This window comes from Esox lucius, chromosome 12 (genome assembly GCF_011004845.1).
Source record: "Esox lucius isolate fEsoLuc1 chromosome 12, fEsoLuc1.pri, whole genome shotgun sequence".
NCBI classification, from domain to species: domain Eukaryota; kingdom Metazoa; phylum Chordata; class Actinopteri; order Esociformes; family Esocidae; genus Esox; species Esox lucius.
The window spans coordinates 24558253-24578855 of NC_047580.1; the positions used below are offsets into that span (position 1 = coordinate 24558253).

Genomic DNA, 20603 nt, shown 5'->3' on the forward strand with positions numbered 1-20603 from the left:
TTGGTCAGATTTGGTCTTGAACATATGGATGTGTGGTAACACATCATGCCAAGACCAAAAGACCTATCTGAGGCCCTCAGAAGAAAGACTATTGTAGGGTTTGGGAAGGTCACAAACCCATTTCCATGCAATTCAAAGGACATTCCACAGTCTGATGGATCATCTACAAATGGAGAAAATCCCTGACCACTGGCAAACTACATAGGACATGTCATCCCAACAAATTCAGCCCAAGAGCAGAGCGAAAGATGCTCATAGAACCCCAGGGTTACATCAAGGGAGCTGCAGGCCTCTGTGCCACAATCAATGTCAAAGTGCATGAGTCAACTGTCAGAAAGAGACTGCATAGAATTGGCCTTCACGGGAGGTCAGGAAGGAAGAAGCCTTCTGATCTCAAAAATTATTATCAAGACACAACTGACATTTGCCACAAAACACGAAGGTAAGGAAGCATGTGTTTGGGAGAGATCAGTCAAAGGTGGAGTTGTTTGGACACAAACTAAACACTGCCTTTGAACAGAAGGACCTCATACAGTACCAACAGTAAATCGTGGAGGTGGTAGTATTATGGCTTGGGGCTGCTTTGCTGCCTTAGGGCTTGGCCAACTTGTCATCATTGAATCAACCATAAATTCCATATTGTACGAGACTTCTTGAGGAAAATGTGAAGCCATCTGTCAAAAAGTTGAAGCTGAACCGCACATCTTGCAGTAGGACAATGATCCAGAACACACAGGCCAAGGTACAGCAGAAAGTCCCAAAAAAGAAATGTAGGGTTATGGAATGGCTCTAAATCTCAATCCTATCAAAATGCTGTGGAGGGGTTTTCAGCAGGCCATGCTGGTAAGAAACCCCTCAAACATGACAATGTTGAAGCAGTCCTGTAAAGAAGAGTGGGCAACACTTCCTCCTTGTCAATGTAAGAGACTGATAGCTAGTTATAAGAATTGGCCATAAAAAGGGATTCCAGCAAAAAAGGGCAACACCAGCTATTGAAGCTAGGGGTTTACACATTTTTCCAATAATGGAAATGCATTTCTGTTGATTTGAACTGCTTAAATGGTTTCAAAGTTAAAAATACTTTGTGTGATTTGTTAAACTGTGTTAGATTCATCAGTTTAGCTCAAACATCCATGTGTCCAAATAAGTAAAGGCAACTTTCCATAAGGTGTACTTACTTTTACATATGACTGCAGAGTAGAGAAGAGAACAAGGACAGACAGGGTGACTACAGACAGAACAGACAGAGTAAGAGCAGACAGGCAAGGCGTGTACAGTCAGACAGCATGTCAGACGGCCAGACAGGGTGAGGAAGCAGGAATATGTCGAATAAGTTAGTCACATTGCGGGTATTAACAGCACACAAACCCAAATCCCCCCCCCCCCCCATCCCCCCTCTTCCACCCTCCACCCCCCCCCCCCTCCTACCTTGAGAAACGATGGATTGGTGTACAGGGGTGGGGACAGCGGGGGCCGAAGCAGGGGCGGATCTAGTGTGGTAGGGATCCGGGGTGCACCCCCATCCTGTTTCCTACAAATACAGAGAAACGCAAATGTCAGACAGATCCACTCTGAGGTCACACACAGGGCAGGGTTCAACATTAACTAGAGCCTAATGGCCCAGGGCCAGTAAGACCTAACGTTTGCCCAATTTGCCCTTTTAAATTCATAGTACCTTATTTGCTTGTCATCTCTGTCACTCTTCAAGCTTAAATTTATCTTACAATTGCATTGTGTTTTTTTTAATTCATTTCGGGCCAGTTAAAATTCTGTCCGGGCCTCTAGATTTCAGATAGGGCCAGTGAGAGAACAAGTTTACGTAGGACCCTGCTCAGGGTTCCAGACATAGCAGTAAGCAACTGCAAAGACAATAAAATACACAGCCGTTCAGGAAAAACTGCAGCGTGGAGCCACAAGCACAGTATAAACAGCAGACTGAGGTTGAAGACAGTGAGAAATGTAACCTTTCTCTAATCGGTGCACTTTTTTCCTCAATCGTTTTTTTCAGGTGTGTATTATTAGATTAACAGATTAACAGATTATGTCAATGGAATAAATATTACAAAATGTTAAAAAGGTTCAGCCAAAGGGTGACTTTCAATTCATTGTAAAAACATAATAAAATATGATGTAAACCAAAGGCACCTTAACACACAAAAAGATAGATAGAGAGGACAAGAAAGTGCTGATCACTGTGTAATCGGGCCTGAAGTGACACACTGTGCTGTTAGAGATCGACTGCGGTCAAGACTGAAAATCAACCCAGAAATATTAGAAACTGTCATGAGAGAGCCTCTGATCTTTTATTTCAGATGTTGTGATCAAATGGTGTGAGAGAGCTGGGTGCTCAGATCTCTTCTCCCTGGCCCCATCAATCAAACAGCAGCAGACAGCCTATCTGATCTGAATGTGATTATTCTCAAGATTGGGTTGCTTGCTTTCCATTCTCCTGAGTGAACACATTATCTTCATAGGGTCTATTACACCTGTTTGTTTATCAGGGGTGACAAAATGCAGCTTTCATTAACCTTGAGTTAAAGCCAGTATTAAGGAATATCTGCTACAGACACATCTACCCTGGAAAAGCTTATGTCAGGTATAAAACATCCCAGCAGATTTGGGTGCTACTGTTAAACATCCCAGCAGATTTGGGTGCTACTGTTAAACATCCCAGCAGATTTGGGTGCTACTGTTAAACATCCCAGCAGATTTGGGTGGCACTGTTTGTTTGCGACTCACTCAAAACGTCAAAACAAACCACTCTAACACAGTGTGCATCAGTCGCAAAGTCAACACTAATCCATTACATACGTGTTAACTAACTGATGTCCCAGAGTGAATTCATCAGGCTCAGTCCCATAGGCCAACACTGGAACCTAATAACGAACGAGCAATCCTTACAACGGCACCGTGAATCGATAATAAGACCCCACCAACCAACCACCACTGTGAAGTGCGATCCCAACACACTGAATCTCACTGCTTCCAACCGAGAAGACTTCCTGCCTTCGACGAACTGTCGGTTTTGTACCCAGAAACACATTTACAACGGCTATCTCTCAAAAAACACTAAGCGTTGAGTGAAGCATCCATTTAGGAGTATCATTTAATTCATGCATTTGTTAATGTCACATGGGTACGGTAGGCTCCGTATCGGCTTGCTTTCTCGTACTAATGTTTTACGGTGTTCAACATGAAATAGGAAGCGTTATGGATTTACAGGAGGGACTAAAATAGACTTGAGCCCAATGTGCCCAAAGAACACCTTTTACAATGCTGATGGTGTCAAACCTTAGGGAGCGATAGATGTTACTGTCAGACACCTTCAATTACAGAACCAGGAGAGCAACAGCAACATTGAAAATATATATAGCATACCTCTCACTCTCTCTCTCTCTACCCCTCTCCTTTTTATTTCTTTGTTTCTTCCTTTCTGCATGACAGAAAGACAGTGAATCACTTCTCACGAGGCACTGTTGCAGTGCTCTCCAAGGGAGCCAGCACAGAATCACTGCAGTTCCTGTGAAGACAGTCACTAGGCACTTCCGACTCAGACCAGCAAAATATTAACAAAATGTACCCTCTTGTATAAAGTGAATGAATGATGAATTAAATTGGTAATATCGAAGTGTGAACAAGGGCCGTTAATCAGCCTTTACCACCACAGATTCAGTAAATTCACTAGTACATATTCGCAAGTTTCATATCATTCATTCATAATAAATGACCACTGCCCGTGTTAAATTTAACACTGGTCTGGTTAATATATAGGAGTTCACAGGAGTGGAACTTAGTGTTAAAAACACAACTTCAGTGATCAATTAAACCTAATACAGTGTTTTACATCTAATTCGAAGTTTTTACAGTAATTTCACAAACAGAATTTCTGGAGATCCAGGGATGTTTTTTCTTCAACCATACCATTTCTATTGGATCTTTTATTAAAATACTGACACAGCTACAAAAGCCAACAGCTGAAATATTTATTCTCCCATAACCAGAATACTTCATCAACTCCATTTGAACATTTAAACAACTTACAATTTTAGTAACGTGCGAAATCATTTGAATAAACTGATTACTTATTTGATTATCCGATTAGTTTATAACATACTTGTGTTATTAATAAGACATATCAATTAAACAATATACATGCAAAAACAGCTGGGAAATCTAATAACCATGGGTGTACGGGAAATATTTTACTCTCGACTGAATAAAAGTCACACATTATCCCTCTCCTATCCAGCTTAGTAACACATATCATTGGTTTCTTTAACACAACTTCAACACAACTTCAACACAAATTTCATGCTAGAAATGTTCCAATAATAACATCAACCCTACTGTAGGTCACACTGGCCAGCTTACTGTATAGAGCTTCAGGGTAGTTGGTCAGTGAGGCTGAATTAAGCTGTTTCCCAACCACTGTGAACCATCTCAGTGTGGAACAGAATAAAATATGTATGAGTCATAAAGCACAGCCCATGTTTGGGAGATATCCACCTGTTTGTAGAGTCCTATCTGTTTGTGAAGTCCATCTTATGTGCTGTGTCTGACTGACTGATTAACCAACTGAACTGAATTGACTGACTAACTGACTGAACACAACTGACCGACTGACAAACTGGATGGTTTGGCCATGCACTGAAGTGCCCCCTTGTGTGCTTTTGACCAAGCTCCAGTCTCATGAGTCTTCTGAAGTAGCCCCTTTGGATCGGCCAAGTACCCCTGGGGGGCCTAGTACCGATGGTTGGAAACCACTGGACTAGCTGACTGACTGACTGACTGAGAGCAGCTCTCTTCATCCTCTTGAGAGAGACCCTCCTGATGAAGCACTGAGTCTCTTGAGGAGATGAAGTGGAAACCAGTGTCCATGCAACTGAAGGAGGATAGACGGAGTGGGTCCCATTAGAGATCAGTACAGGAAATCACCCGTCCAGCAGCTAATTAGACCTGACACACACACTCACACACACACCGAGGATAGACCATGCACGTACTGTACACAAAACATGCATGTACGATCGTTCTCCAACACACACAAACAGATACACACACCATGTTTTCTTGACTCTGCATGGATAACAATGTAATGACTAAAACTAATTAAAAGAAACCTTAATAAGTTAATTACTTGCGTGCCTAAACCGAACCCAAACTGTTACTCCTAACCCTAAACCAAACCCAAACTGTTACTCCTAAACCTAAACCTAACCCAAACTGTTACTCCTGACCCTACACCTAACCCAAACTGTTCCTCCTAACACTAGACTTCACCAAAATTGTTACTCCTAACCCTAAACCTAACCCAAAATGTTACTCCTAACCGTAAACCTAACCCAAACTGTTACTCCTAACCCTAAACCTAACCCAAACTGTTACTCCTAACCCTACACCTAACCCAAACTTTTACTCCTAACCCTAAACCTAACCCAAACTGTTACTCCTAACCCTACACCTAACCCAAACTGTTACTCCTAACCCTACACCTAACCCAAATGGTTACTCCTAAACTTACACCTAACTCAAACTGTTACTCCTAACCCTACACCTAAACCAAACTGCTATTCCTAACCCTAAACATCAATCCAAACTGTAACTCCAAACTGTAACCTAAGCCAAACTGTTACTCCTAACCCTACACCTAACCCAAACTGTTATTCCTAACCCTAAACCTAACCAAAACTGTTATTCCTAACCTTAAATGTTAATCCAAACTGTAACTCCTAACCCTAAACCAAATTGTTACTCCTAACCCTAAACCTAACCTAAGGTAGGAAAACAACACACACAGACACACAAAGCAGGCGGATATAACTCTCAAAAGAGAAAGAGGTGTTGGTGGTATTTACATTTATTTAATCAAGCCCTGTGTGTGTGTATATGTGTGTGTGTGTGTGTGTGTATGTGTGTGTGTACGCTTACGTGTGTATAAGAGAGATATAGGTAGATGAGGAATTCTTTCCCTGTGACATGAACAGTAGAGGAGGAAACCCAGCACATCGTGCTCCATGCACACACTGCCAGCGCACATCAATAACAAACACATCAGTGTCCCCTCTCTTAATAACCAGAACAACATCATGTTGTACACGACACATCACATATGCCCCTGAACACCTGCCTGCTTTCTGCCTGCCTGCGTCCTCCCAGGCTGCTTTCTGGATGCCTGCGTCCTGCCAGGCTGCTTTCTGCGTGCCTGCTCTCTGCCTCATGCATATCAGTTAACAGGCGGCACTAACCCACCACAGCCTCACCACACCCACCAACCCAAGCACAACACTCCACAGACTGCATAATAAAGTCAGACGTTATTACCCGGTAGAATGACATAAGTGGGTGTACACTAGGAACAGCAGGTGCTATATTAGCCAAACCCCATGTAACAGGGGGTAAGAGCTCAGTAAGTTACTCACTCTGAGGTGGCTGTGCGAGGTGTTGCTGCTGGATAAGTGCCTCAGAGATCAGTCAAGAAGCCAAAGACGAAAGACTGGCCTCTCTGATCACTCAGTCTCAACTCTCTCCTTCTGACTGCTGGACACCTGCTGGACAATCTGAGCCTCTCAAGCCTGTCACACCAAAGGCACAGCAAGGCTTACGCGCTCTCCTCCCTCTCATGCACTCTCTCACTAAATCTCTTTTTCATTCGCTCTCCCTCTCAACGCTCCCTCCCTCTGTGACAGGGCGCCCATCCCCCGCCCATGCTGGGACTCCGAGAAACAAACGGGGAGAAAGAAGGAAGCCTGCCGCTCTTCTCTGAGAGGATGCGCTGTTTGATGGAGGTTTGTTCTCTTGTTCTCCGCATTCATTACACCTCGCCTTAATTAAACAACATGCCTTCCTAGCTAGGACCGGTTGCTCTAGCAACCAAATCAGTTACACATGAGAAAATAGGCCCTTCCCCCAAAGCATGCAGAAATCCACACAAGCACACACACCTACACAATGTACTTCAAATGAGTGTGAGTTCATAAAGTCTCTATCATTCCACCTCCAAGAGAGAAAATAGTAGAGGACCCATTCACTGCTGCAGTGAGAGGTTACAGTGCTGCAGTGACAGGTTACAGTGCTGCAGTGACAGGTTACAAGCAGAGGAGCTTTTAAGGACTCCAATTAGAGGAGTCCTTAAAAGATAAGTAGTGATTGCACTTGTGTAATAAAAATCAAAAGCATCTATTTTGTTTATTACTGGAGCAAGTTCATTGACAGTGCCTCTTGAGTCTTCCTGCCCTATTCATCACTTAATAAACCAAATGTCCCTGACCATGCGTATGTTTGTTTGTCCTCTCAGGGACAGAGAAATACTTGTGTATTTTCTGTCTCCCAGTTCGTGCATTTATCTTTTCTACCCTTCCATCCTTCCACAACAAGGACCAACTGGACCTGCCTTGAAGAACCGTCACAGGATACATTTCCTCTTACTAGTGGCGTTATAATACAAGGACAGACGACAAGAGATCTTAGCACTGTCCATATAACTGTATTGTATCAATCATCACAAAGAGTAATCATCACATACTCCCCAGTGCAACAACGTAAGTGAAAAATAGCCTTATTATCCACACAGCATAAACAAGAACCCACCCATCATATTCAATCGGAGTTTCCAGAGCTCCTGTTTTGTCTCTGTCTGTCATTTCCATTAGAGGTGAATTGACTGATGACCTCTAACCTCACCGAACAAAATGTTCTCTGCTTCCTTCAAGGCCTTTACCCTCTCTGATTGATCTTCACAAGGTGACTGTAGAAATTTCTTTTTGCCAGGCTTTGGGTTTATATATATATAACCTGGCACGAACTGTAAAATGCATACATTCTTAAGACTGCTGAAGACTGTATGAGGTGTTCAGGCAAAGTTGTGACAGCAACATATGTACATTAGTACCACTGGTTATTACCACTGGTTATTACAAAAAATCTATGTATCTGTCAGATTTGAACTATATTGATTAAATAGCCAGGTATTGTACTGATAAAGTAATCTTTGTCTCCCCTACCTCTCTGTCTCCCCCACCTCTCTTTCTCCCCCATCTCCCTCTCCCCCATACTCCCCCTTCCCATCGATGACCCTCCATCTCTTTGTCCCTCCATGTCTATTCTCCCATGTCTCTGTCTACTATCTATCTATTCCACTCATCCATAAGCCTGCTGATCACAGGCCTGTACCCTGGGAAAACCCCTAGACACATCCCCTCCTCCCCCTCCTGCCCTTCCTCCCCCTCCGGCACCCTCCTCCCCTTTCTCCTCCTCCGGCCCCCTCCTCCCCTTTCTCCTCCTCCGGCCCCCTCCTCCCCCTCCTTCCCTTCCTCCTCCTCCGGCCCCCTCCTCCCCCTCCTCCCTCTGTCCATTCCAGCTGACCCAGCTGACTCTGTCCCCTAGGCTCCACTGGTGGTGGCCCTCGGCGTCCTCCCTTCAGCAGCAGCCAGCCCAGCAGAGCTTAAGGCAGATTAGCACTGCAGTGACTGGCTCCTCACGGCCAGTTTGAGTCAGGCTCTGGAATATGTGCACAGCTGGCTCATCACCAACAGCAACATCCTGAACCCCACTTCAGTGTGGGGAGAGACACGGAGGAATCCAGACAGACTGTTTACGAGAAAGTGCCACATTTTATTGCCGGCCAATATGTGAGCGGGAGGGGAAGGAGGAGACCACTTCACGTCCTTCTGCCTAGCCCTCATTAGCTGCCGTGTCACAGAGAGTCAGGCAGTGCTGACAGTGTGTTGAAGGAAGGGAGAAGAGAGCAGAGCTGGGTGTAATGTGTGGGATCTCTCTCTGGGTGGCTGGCTGCGTGTGACTATCAGTTGACCCTTGGGCAGGTCTCCCCGGGCCTGGGCTTAGCCCACCACTAGCATGGTAAAAAAACAAACACACCTCAACGTTTATAGAGCTGATGGTCGGCTGCTCAATGTTAAGTCTCTCTCAGCTGTTCTTGTCTTTACTAGCTCCTTCAACCAAACATGTCAGTATGATAACGTGTTCCATGAACGTTCATAGATGAACTATTACAGTATTGGTAATGCTCTTTCTGTGATGTCTTTATTAGGGGGTTTTCTTGCTGTGTGAACCCTCCAACCCTTGTCCACCTCCCTCATTACCTTCTCCATTCCTTCCTCCCTCTCTCTATCCCTCCCTATTTTCTTCCTTTATCCTTCATTTCAATCCATGGGATCGAAATGCCCAGATGACCCTGTTGTGTAGCCGTCAGCAGAGGAAAGGACAAATGGAACTTACTGTAAGAATGTTGTGTATTACAGGACAATGAGGGAGGGATAATCTATCCCAGCCCACGCAAGACAACACGCTCCAAAGTTAATCAAGCAAGAATAAATGCTCCAACGTTAAACAAGCAAGACAACACACTCCAACGTTAAACAAGCAAGACAACACGCTCCAACGTTAAACAAGCAAGACAACACGCTCCAACGTTAAACAAGCAAGACAACACGCTCCAACGTTAAACAAGCAAGACAACACGCTCCAATGTTAACCAAGCAAGACAACATTGTATGGGAGGGATTGGACCAACAAATGGACAGTATCACAGCTGATTAACTCCGACCCTCTCTGGTTCAGCATGTATTATAATCAAACAAAACCCCCAAAATAAAACTCACTGATATTTGAAGATAATTGAATGAAATTGTTTATTTTGTATGAATAGGAGACGACCTGCATTTCCTTCATTGTATCACAATGTAATTTGAATTATTGGCTTATCGTTTCCTTGTCATATTTTAACTTAATCTACTGTGTTTTATTGTCTAAACAATATTTGGAACTACAAGTACTCCTAATATGGGAGATGTAAAACGCAAAGCAGGTTATTATTAAAAAGAGTGTTCTGCATTCCTGGTCTTTGATCTCCCTGACGTCCTCCCCGCTCCTCTCCCCGCTCCTCTCCCCGCTCCTCTCCCTGCTCCTCTGACATGTTAGCGTCATGACATTGAACAGCTCAGGTGTTTCCAGTCGGCCTTTCTGCCCTAATCGGTTCCAAATAGGTCTCATTACAGCGTCACCTGCTGCTCTGCCCCACGCTGGCTGTCCATTCTCCTTATAGCCACAGAGAGAAGCCGCATATGTGTCTGGAATTACCACATAAATAAAACCCGACTGGACTTAGATTGACCTGCTTGACCCCCCCAGGGGGCCATGAAATCTCCATCTCCACCCCTCCCCCCTCCCACCTGGCCCCCCAGACTGTGTGGTGAAGCTGGCCCAAATGGGTACAACTTCAGAGGGATGGGAGTGGGATTGTCCCTCTGGAGAAAAGCAATTCATTCGTTGCAATGAGCCAATGCTGAGGTGATGCATCACTGTCTCGTGTATGCAAACTAAGAGGACATTTTCTTTTACATTTAATTTGGCCCCATGTGGCTTTTGCATCTGTAGTGGTCATCTTTGTAAAATCCTTATTCCTTCTCTACTTCGCTGCATGGATGTACTGTGATTTGTCCCTCTACGTTGTTTTCCAGCACAGACTTAGGCATCATGTGTCACAAGCAACGCAGACGTTAGCACATTCTAGTCCATCCACTCAGAGCCATGTGACACGCAGCTCAACTCTGGCCAGATAGGAGGAATTGTGCATTCAACAAAAAAATTCATCATTCTCAACATTCCCATCTGGCAACCTAGTGCTTTTTACAGCCTTACAGAGTGCTACCTACAGCCTTACAGACAGCAGAGTTTAAAAGGGGACAGAAGTCAAAAGGGCTGATTCTTCTGACTGAAATACTCTGGATTCCTCAAACAAAAAGCCACATGGGGCCAAATTAAATGAAAAAGAAAATGTCCTCTTAGTTACACCTTAATCCTTTTTAAGAGTTGAAGTGTGTGGCTGCCGTGACAAACAAATAAGTCTGGGAATGCTTGAAACATGTCTCTTGTACTTTCAAATATGTACCCAAAGGGACATTTGTAGGTTATGACACATCATTAGAGGACATCATTATAGCCGCTCAAATCGTTTTTAAAATATTAGCTCTTTCAACACGCAGAATGACTAAGCAGGCTAAGTAAAGTGTCCCATTAGGTGACCAAGGCTTTGAGTGATAACAATGTTTGATCGACACCAGCAGCAGCCCACAAGAACCTTATTTACTTCTGCCTTCATTGGCAGCTGCTTGTATCATTAGCATACATTACCAAGAGCAGTTGATTCTGAATGAGCCATATGCTCTCTTCCAACAGCTTTCCCTTCCCAATCCCCAATCTGCACCTAGGAATGTTTTCACTGCAGCTGCCTTCCTGCCTGCCCAGAAAAATCCCTGTAAAACAGCTCCTCAGGGAAATCACCATGATGCAGAAGTGCTTTTTGAACAATGGTAGGAAACAAAAACAGTCACTAGTGTCTATCTGTGGTGTTCCACTAGGAACATGTTGAGGCTCTTCCTCACTATCACAGTGCTGTCTTTCAATCTGATAACCATAACAACCTGGAAAGATAAACCTCCGGAGCATGGCGCAGGAAAACAGATTACATCCCTAATCCCACGAAGAAGCTAAAAAACCCTGTAAACAGGAATCAAAATGCTAAATATACAGGACCGATTTGACCTCCGATTAGTGTCTGGCCCCTGCCTCCCATTATAGTCTTTATCAGAAAAATTGTTCAGTCCAACCATTCACACTTATCATAGAAACGCTGATGTCAAACAGGGAGTTTTTACGTGATAAACATGTCAACCTACAAGACAATAATGAAAGAAGACTGAACTGCACCGAATCACACTACAGTACTTATTGTACCGTGACAAATTCATACTATAAAAAATAAGACAAGACCAAAGTCTTCTGTCAGGATTTACTGGTGCAGAATGGCAGCCTGCCACTTTCATCCTCTAGCGCGCTACTTTTCATAAGCACTTCTGGTGGTGGTGGTGATGAAACCTGTCCTGGTGCTGTGTTGGACTTTGATGAGGCTGTATTTGGACTAGTCTATCTGGCGGCTAGCTTGTCACTCTCTTGCTATCTATATTTAGACAGACAGGACAGACATAGACTGAGGGAGACACAGACAGTCTCAGCTGATTGGCTATGACAGTGTTCTATCTCACAGTCCCCCCCTCTCCGTGCCAGCCAGGCAACTCAGCAAGCAATGTGCACAGAGGAGTGTGCACGCGCAAAGCGACGTAAGCCTGGGTTACACAGTGTGCATTAACTCTGTATCTAAGAGACTCAAACAGAGGAGTGTGCATGACTCTGACCTTAGCTGACCAAAACAGAGGGATGTACGTAGTGTGGTAGTGTGGTAGTGTGGTAGTGTGGCAGTGTGGTATGACGCAGAACAAAACAAAACCATTTCCTGAATTTAAATCTTTGAGACTATAATTCGCTGAATCTTTGGCTGGAGGTTGGATACAGTGGGCCACTACAGGGCAGAGCACCACTGGCAAAGTCACGACATTCACCAACACACACCCATCCCTCTTCTCTAAACCACGGTGCCTGGGCTCTAATATTGTGACAAATGTCTGAGCCAATTACCAGCTTATTTTATTTAGACATACATTAAACTGATTGTTTGACCAGCACAAGGAAAAAGTGTAAAACTAATATCAGAAATCAGTATCCTACCTTGAGAGGCTGGTTTAGTAAACCATGGGCCCTGCAGCCAGAATTGATACTGACTATATCTGCACCTGTGTGAGTGCTGTTTGTCTGGGGTGAGCTAAAACCTGGAGGTCCCAGGCTGGGACACCGGCAGTAATCTATTGGAGGGAGTCACAGCGGAGATGAGGAGTTAGTTTAATGGAGGGAGTCACAGTGGAGATGAGGAGTTAGTTTAATGGAGGGAGTCACAGCGGAGATGAGGAGTTAGTTTAATGGAGGGAGTCACAGGGGAGATGAGGAGTTAGTTTAATGGAGGGAGCCACAGTGGAGATGAGGAGTTAGTTTAATGGAGGGAGTCACAGGGGAGATGAGGAGTTAGTTTAATGGAGGGAGCCACAGTGGAGATGAGGAGTTAGTTTAATGGAGGGAGTCACAGTGGAGATGAGGAGTTAGTTTAATGGAGGGAGTCACAGTGGAGATGAGGAGTTAGTTTAATGGAGGGAGCCACAGTGGAGATGAGCAGTTGGTTTAATTGAGGTTATTACAGTGGAGATGAGGAGTTGGACCCATGAAGGTCTCTGTGAAGAGGAAGTGACTCAGAGCCAGGTTGCCTGGCACCCTAATCCTCTAGCTCCAGGGACAGAGTAGAGGAGTGTGGTCTGGAAGGGAGGGGGAAGATGTCTCAGTCTCTCCTCTGTACACCACTCCATCTTCCATTTTTCACCGGCCAGCTTACTAACCAACATGGGATTCTAACTAATTTCTGCTGTCCCTTTTAGAGAGATGCCCACAGATTTAAGGAGTCCAGGGGTTTTTGTGACACAAGTGCTCTTTCAAGACCTTGGTTTACAACAAGCCAAAGTGTGAATTGCCATGATAAAATGTTGAGTTGTTCACATTAATATTCTGAGGATTATTCAAATCTGGCTGAAGCAGCAGGAATGATAAAGGAGATAAAAGTATGTACAGAAGATAGATTAATCACAGACTGACACTTATCTAACTGACTGACTGGTTTATTTATATTCTCACTCCCTTTAGGCTTTTTGCAATCACTCTAGATAACCTTATCTTCCACATTGTAGATATTCTGTATATTATGAAAATGGACCAAGCTTATTTTGACTAAACTCACTTTGTCCATTTTGTTTCCATATCAGAAGACAACTGCATTGACTTTGATGTCTCCTCCATCTCCTTCTGGTCACAGAGGAGACTGAGTAGGAAAATAGAGAAAACAGACATTTATCCCAGTTATCTGCTGAATAACATAAAGCTGTCTACCTCAGAAATAGTACAGGCTCTATTACAGAGAAGTACTGAAGAGCAGTATACTGTTTTAAGAGCATCTTCATCAAATAAAAGTCTACAGCTGATATAATTTACTAATGGGACAATCAAAGGTCTAGACATTCTGAATTCAAATCTGGCATCTTCAAGCTAGTCCGATGCCAAGTGGGATAAAAATTTAAAAAATTCTCAACATTCTCAATACATGATTTTGCATAGGAAATGCATAGCCATGTATACTTTCTAAAAGAACTGTGGACTAATTACTTTCAATTGCACAGATGAAAGGTAAACTCACCAGAACTATATAGAGTTCTTAGTCTGTCCACTTCTGAAAGGTAAACAGGGCATGTTGGGGTCTTGGATATTTATTTTCCATATATAGAGAGTAGTAGAGAAATTTCTATAATTACTGCTATCATTTTTTAGATACTAAAGAATGTTTTCTAGGTTATTCTAAGGTCACACAGCCTCCCAACATGCTCCAATTCACCCAAAATAGTCTTGTTTGTTCTCCCTTTGTGCCGTTTTTTTGTGTTGCTGTGTTGTCTTATATATTAGATATTTAATAATAGGTGATGATATCACTCAGCCCCCCAACAAGCTCCAAATATACTCAAAATAGGCACAATCGTTTGCTCCGTTTGTGCTGGTTTGTGCTGTTACATTTTCTTTTTGTGTTACAATCAGTTTTTAAATATGTTAAAATATGTTCAACTCTGCTTTCCAGCTGATTTTATCCCAGGTAGTAACGTTTTTTTTGTTGAAATGGTGGATCCGTTCCACCAAGGAATCCTTCAGTCCAACACAACACAAGACTGCAGTAGACAACACAATAAAACCTATTTATTCTATTCCTGAATTCTCTGACACTGTCTGCATTACACGCTGGATAGGGTCTGGAAGTGCTGCTCTTTCTCCCCTCACTCCTGTCTTCATCCCCTGTGTGCCAGGTAGTGTCGAGTAATGCAGGCCTGTCACAACCAGACAGAATAGATGCTCCTGAGCGTGTAATCTCACAGGGACCAGGCAGACAGGCTCTATCCTGTGGTGCTCAAACAGAGAGAAAGGTGGAGATGATATCCAGGACAACCAGTGCCAACCCTCCACCTTCAGGACAGCAGGGGGGAGAGGTGTTCTATCTGCTCCAGTCCATCCATGTGTTACTATGTGCGTGTGTGTGCGTGTGTGTTAGAAGGTGCGTGTGCTTGTGTGTTAGTATGTGTGTGTGTGTGCGCATGTGTGTGTATGTGTGTGTGTGTGTGTGTGTGTGTGTGTGTGTGTGTGTGTGTGTGTGTGTGCATGTGTGTGTGTGTTAGTATGTGTGTGTGTGTGTGTGTGTTAGTATGTGTGTGTGGGGATGTGTGTGTGTATGTGTGTGTGTGCGTGTGTGTGTGTTAGTATGTGTGTGCGTGTGTGTGTGTTAGTATGTGTGTGTGGGCATGTGTGTGTGTATGTGTGTGTGTGTGTGTGTTAGTATGTGTGTGCGTGTGTGTGTGTGTGTTAGTATGTGTATGTGTGTGTGTGTGTGTGTTAGTATGTGTGTGCGTGTGTGTGTGTGTGTTAGTATGTGTGTGTGTGTGCAGTGCGGATGCCAGACTACACGGGACACTCAGCAGCAGAACAGAGCCTCAACTAACCTGGGCGTCAGCACCATGTCCTGACAACACTGTGGATCTGTTAGGCCTGGCCTGTCTACTGTCACTGCGTCAGGGAGACTTGGGAAGGGAATGAAGGCAGACAGAAGATCCGGTTGGGACTGCTTTCCCTCTTTGTCTCGGTTTCATCTAGCTGGTTTTCTCAGTGTTGGTTAAAACTGTTCAAGTTCATTTTAGTGTCTGACCAGTGTCCCTCAAAGAATTTCATACAGAAAGGCATGAGCCTCACCGGTCATTCAGCAGCCTTCTCTGTTTCATTCATTTGTCACATGATGCTTATCACAACTTACGGACTACGTTTTGAGTCTGATAAGACGTGACCAAATCAAAAGGAAAGGAACTCACCATATGCTTCTGGCCTTGGAGAAGGTCTTGTCCACTCTGAAAACAAACAGAGGTGAGAGTTAATCTGGCTGCTCCTGCCTCTTTTATCCATTTATTTGAATCATGTTTAATACAGTTCTTGGGATTCCCTGCGGTTGTTCTGTGTCATTTTGGGATTTGGACAAATCATACTACAAAGACAATCGATGTGTGTTTAAGATGTTGTGCTTGTTAAAAAGCCAGTTTCATGCACAGCTTTCTGAACAATGATACGGCTCAGGTGAGAAAAGAAATACATTTGTAGAGTTGGCCTGTTAAACAGCACGTCTCACAACCCAGTCAAGTCAACCTATTTAAATGAAGCAATGTAATACCAGGAGACAGGAGCACTGACAACTGCATGAATAGCTTATGTTTGTTTGTTTTCTACCAGTGAAAAACAGTGCTGTACATACATCTCACAGGGAGAACAGCAGTCTGCTTGGCTGCACATAACCTCGCTTTGAGTTTGACCGGAGTCAACACTGTAGTCTGTGGAAAACAAGCTGGGGAAATAGATGGTGCACACCACTTGAGTAAAGACGGCCCTTTCAGCTCGGTAAACATCATAATACAGAAAATGGCTAAGGGAGTAGCAGCGGCTCTGACTGACTCAAGTGTCGCTGGTATGGATTGTAGCCTGCCCTGCGTTTCTTGACATACCTATAGAATGCATTGTTACATTTTAGCAATTTGGCTGATTATTTCATCTGGAGCAACACTGTCCTACAAGGCCCCCATTGGACTCATCCACACAACCCTGGTGTCGCAAGCATCACGTTCTACCAACCCAGCTAGGTGGGATCACCATCGGTAGGCTATCTGTCTTTTGGACTTTATGTCAGTTGATCAGACCAGAGGTCCGTACTTAGGCTCAAGTGATCCACCGCCAACTGCCAGCCTGCTATTCTTAATTCATACCACTAGATGGTGCTGTGTAACTAGGTACACAAAAAATTCTGACATCCAGAAATGTTGTTGGCCTACTGGCCTCTTGGACTCCTTCACTATTACTCTCCTGGCCCCGCTGTCAGCATGAGTAAGAAATGACCGGGGAAAAAGGCTGAGGGTAATGGTTCTTGGGAACCAGAGAGTGGGATGTTTATCATCTATATATAAACAACTTTTGGCAGCTGTACGCACTCAAGTGCAGTGGATCCCACATCCCTGTATCCCCGCTGCTGACATGATGGGAGGCTTCATGATCACATACACTTCAAAATGACTTAAATGGAAATGTGAGAAAACATTTGATTGGTGACTTCACTGAGTAGGCTGATCTCACAAGATCGGACTACGGTATTTACCATTTAGTCAGAATATTTGGATTTTGACAAAAAGGTAAGCAAAACGAAAAATGGACTGTATCATTGTCATTCTATGACACTATCCTTGGATTTCAGTTGGGTGGAGTACAGTTTGAAATCCATCAAAAAACTTGGAGGAATTAATGAAAACATAAAAACAGATCATCAGGCAATTATTGTGTATGATTGTTTGCGTAGAAAAGCACATCATGCTTGAATTAGAATATATATGGGCTCCAGGAGTACATATCTTTCAGGAATGTCGTAACAATATTTTGCAGATAAAACCATTAAAAGGTTTAAAAGTAATACCACTGTTTATTTCAACCACTAGATTGGATATCACAGATTACTCACTGAGATCCAACATGGAGGCTTGACCCTCAGTTTGAGAAACCTTGCCGTAAAACATAACTGCGTCATTAGTTCAAAACAGAAAACTAGCTTTTCACAGTCCTTTTAAAATGCTTAAAAATCCCAGCGGTCGATACCCTGTGGAAATGACACAACCCAGGTCATACCTCCGTCTCCATATCCTTGGTGTTAAAACCTATTTTATTCAAGATATAGTATTCAAGATACTATCTTAAGTGGCCGTGGGTGGTCCAGCTTTATCTGCCACTGCATCCAGTGCAGATGCACTGCTGTCACATTGGTTTAAGCCTGGCTCACTGCTCTTTCAGCAGATCCCCTTTGTCTTTCTCTACAGTCTCAGTATATATATATATCAATAAACCGTAAATGTGTCAATGCATAAATGTGTCAATATACACGATATAAACATCCATTAAAGATTCATGAAAGGTTTGTCATTGAAGACATAGAACAAAAAATATTTGTATGTTGATTTAGTGGTAGCCAAAGAATTCCATAAAAGTAAAAAAGAAGAAATGGTGAAATGGTTTGAGAAGTCTAATCTAACTCTTTCAGCCACATTTAGCTCACTCAAATGGGATGAGTTGGGGACTCACAGGACAGTGAAAAACATTATGTTAGAGGTTTGTTTTGATGTATTTTAAATTAGATCATGCTCTAGCTTTCTTACAGAACGTTGCCAGCCAGGACCTTTTGAAAATACAAACTAACAGGCAAGATGCCTAAAGGTATTATATGAAGTAGTGGGAGTTGGGGTTTGTGTGTGTAGTTCCAAATAATTGGAGTAACTTTCCTAGCTTTGTGCTTTGTCTTTTCTGCCAAATCAGTTCAAAACCCTCAAATGATAAGTGAGATGACTAAAAACATAAATACATTTCAAAATATTTCCAAAATATGCTGGTGCTAAATCTATTTCCTATTTATTTCATGTTTAAAACTTTGAAGTCATATCTATGTCTATGCGTTCTATTATGGCTGTATTGAGTGTTCAAAATTGCCATCCAATGCCTATTTTATATGTCAATACAACAATCTCTGGAGATTTTGCCCTTTATTCATCAAGTATCATCTAAAATTAGTCTAAAATAAGTTTCTGATTCAAGACAATGTATTTATTTGTCCTTTATTTGTTTTGCAATGTGTTTTTATGCACTATTAGTAAAGATCCATTTCACTGCAATTAGAAAATGTAATTGAATATTTGTTGCATGCCTATAAAAACTTAATAAAATTGCAAAATACAGTTTTTATTTTTTATAATTTTTTTTTACTGTTTTTACAATGCATACAGATGTTTTGCAGTATTATTATTTAAAAGCTGAACATTTATAATTAATCGATTTTGACCAAGGGACAGCATTTACAAATGTGATTTAAGAATTAGCAATGGATGGTCCCTCTCCTCTTTAGTCCGGAGGTCGTTGCATTCATGATTCCCAAAAATAATTACACATTTTGATTTGTCAGACCTCAGGACAGTTTTCCACTTCACCTCAGTCCATCTAAGCTCAGGCCCAGGGAAGACGGCGGCAGTTCTGGATCTTGTTTCTATAGTTTTTTTTTTGGCATGGTGGAGTTTTAACTTGCACTTGTGGATGCAGCAACGTACTGTGTTCACAGACAATGGTTTTGGGAAGTGTTCCAGAGCCCATGCAGTGATTTCCACTACAGAATTGTGTCTGTTTTCAATGCAGTACCGCCTGAGGGCCCAAAGATCACGGCCATCCAATATTGGTTTGCAGCCTTGTCCCTTGTGTATAGAGATATTTCCATCTCCCCTGAATCTTTTAATTATGTTATGTAAGATGATGAGATCCCCAAATTTCTTGCAATTTCACTTTGAGAAATGTTATTCCTAAATTGTTGCACTATTTACCTGTGCAGTCTTTCAGAGTGGTGAACCCCTCCCATCCTCACTTCTGCCAGACCCATCCTCCCTGGAATGATCTTTTAATACCCGACCATGTTACTGACCTGTTGCCAAATGACCTATTTAGTTGTGTGATTTTCGACCATGTTTAGGTTTTTAGCATTACACAACTTTTCCAGTCTTTTGTTGCCTCTGTCACAACTTTTTTGAATGCTGCTGACATTAAATTTAAAGCTGACATATATTTTTCAAGAAACCATAAAATGCCTCAGTTTCAACATTTGATATGCTGTCTGTACTATTTCCTATTGAATATAGGGTTTAAATGATTTGCAAAACATTGCATTCCGTTTTTATTTACATTTTAAGCAGCGCCTCAACTTTTTTGGAAACAGGGTTGTACTGCATATTAATCTTCAAAGTACTTTAGTAGATTTGGCTCATGTAAATAATCTAATGGAACAGAATACAGTAGTACATTTGGCTCATTTAAATAATATAATGGAATTGAATAAAGTACTATTTTTACAGCCTCATATATCAAGAAATACTGACAATTTAAGGAAAGCCCCATGTGGTTCCTTTACAGAACTAAGAATACCCCCAGGACAACATCCTCTTTCTCAGAAAACATGACCTGACTTATGGGAAATGAACAGTGATCCAGAGGGGTAACATCACTGTTCATTGTATCTCCACATATTACTGTCCTTTTTATTCTGAGAGTAGAGTGCTGTATGCCTGTAGATTATATTAACCTGATTGGGAATCGTCTGCATTCATTTAATCCGATTCCTATTGTGAAAAGGGTGGTTCTGGCTTCTGTAGCGTCACAAAAACCACAGGTTTAAATCTTCACATTACATGGCCCACCCATTATTAGGTTGGCCGGTAAATGAAATCATGCCAGGATGTGTATTATTGGTCAATGGCTCCCATCAAAATACCTGCTTGGAATATGTTCTGTCCTGTTCTGTTCTCGACAAGAACGTGGGTTGGCTGATCATAAAAATGTGATACACCCACATTGAGACTGACTGATTTGCAGAGAAAAAAATCTTTGTTTCACTTCATAACACGACTGTGGACTGAGAGTGAACTGTGATCTACACTAAACTGCAGTACACAACGTCAAATGTGGCCTAGCTGCTAATTTGCATGTCTGTTTGACAACGTTTGGAAACA

At 42.7% G+C, this 20603-nt stretch overlaps 1 protein-coding gene across 12 annotated transcripts in view; it reads right to left on the reverse strand.

Annotated features, from left to right (window-relative positions):
• Positions 1 to 20603, reverse strand: part of rap1gap (RAP1 GTPase activating protein) — a 76679-nt gene that overhangs the window by 28745 nt on the left and 27331 nt on the right. For 9 of the 12 annotated variants that reach the window (XM_029124009.2, XM_029124006.2, XM_034295880.1 and 6 more), the window contains exons 2-4: positions 15849 to 15884; positions 13691 to 13771; positions 1429 to 1531 (exon numbers count right to left, since the gene is read on the reverse strand). In XM_029124009.2, the coding sequence (XP_028979842.2) occupies positions 1429 to 1531; positions 13691 to 13749 (162 nt within the window). In that variant the 5' untranslated portion in view covers positions 13750 to 13771; positions 15849 to 15884. Of the gene's footprint in view, positions 1 to 1428; positions 1532 to 6419; positions 6646 to 13690; positions 13772 to 15848; positions 15885 to 20603 lie in introns of those variants that run through there. The other 3 variants (XM_034295881.1, XM_029124008.2, XM_029124012.2) reach the window with 2 other exon arrangements.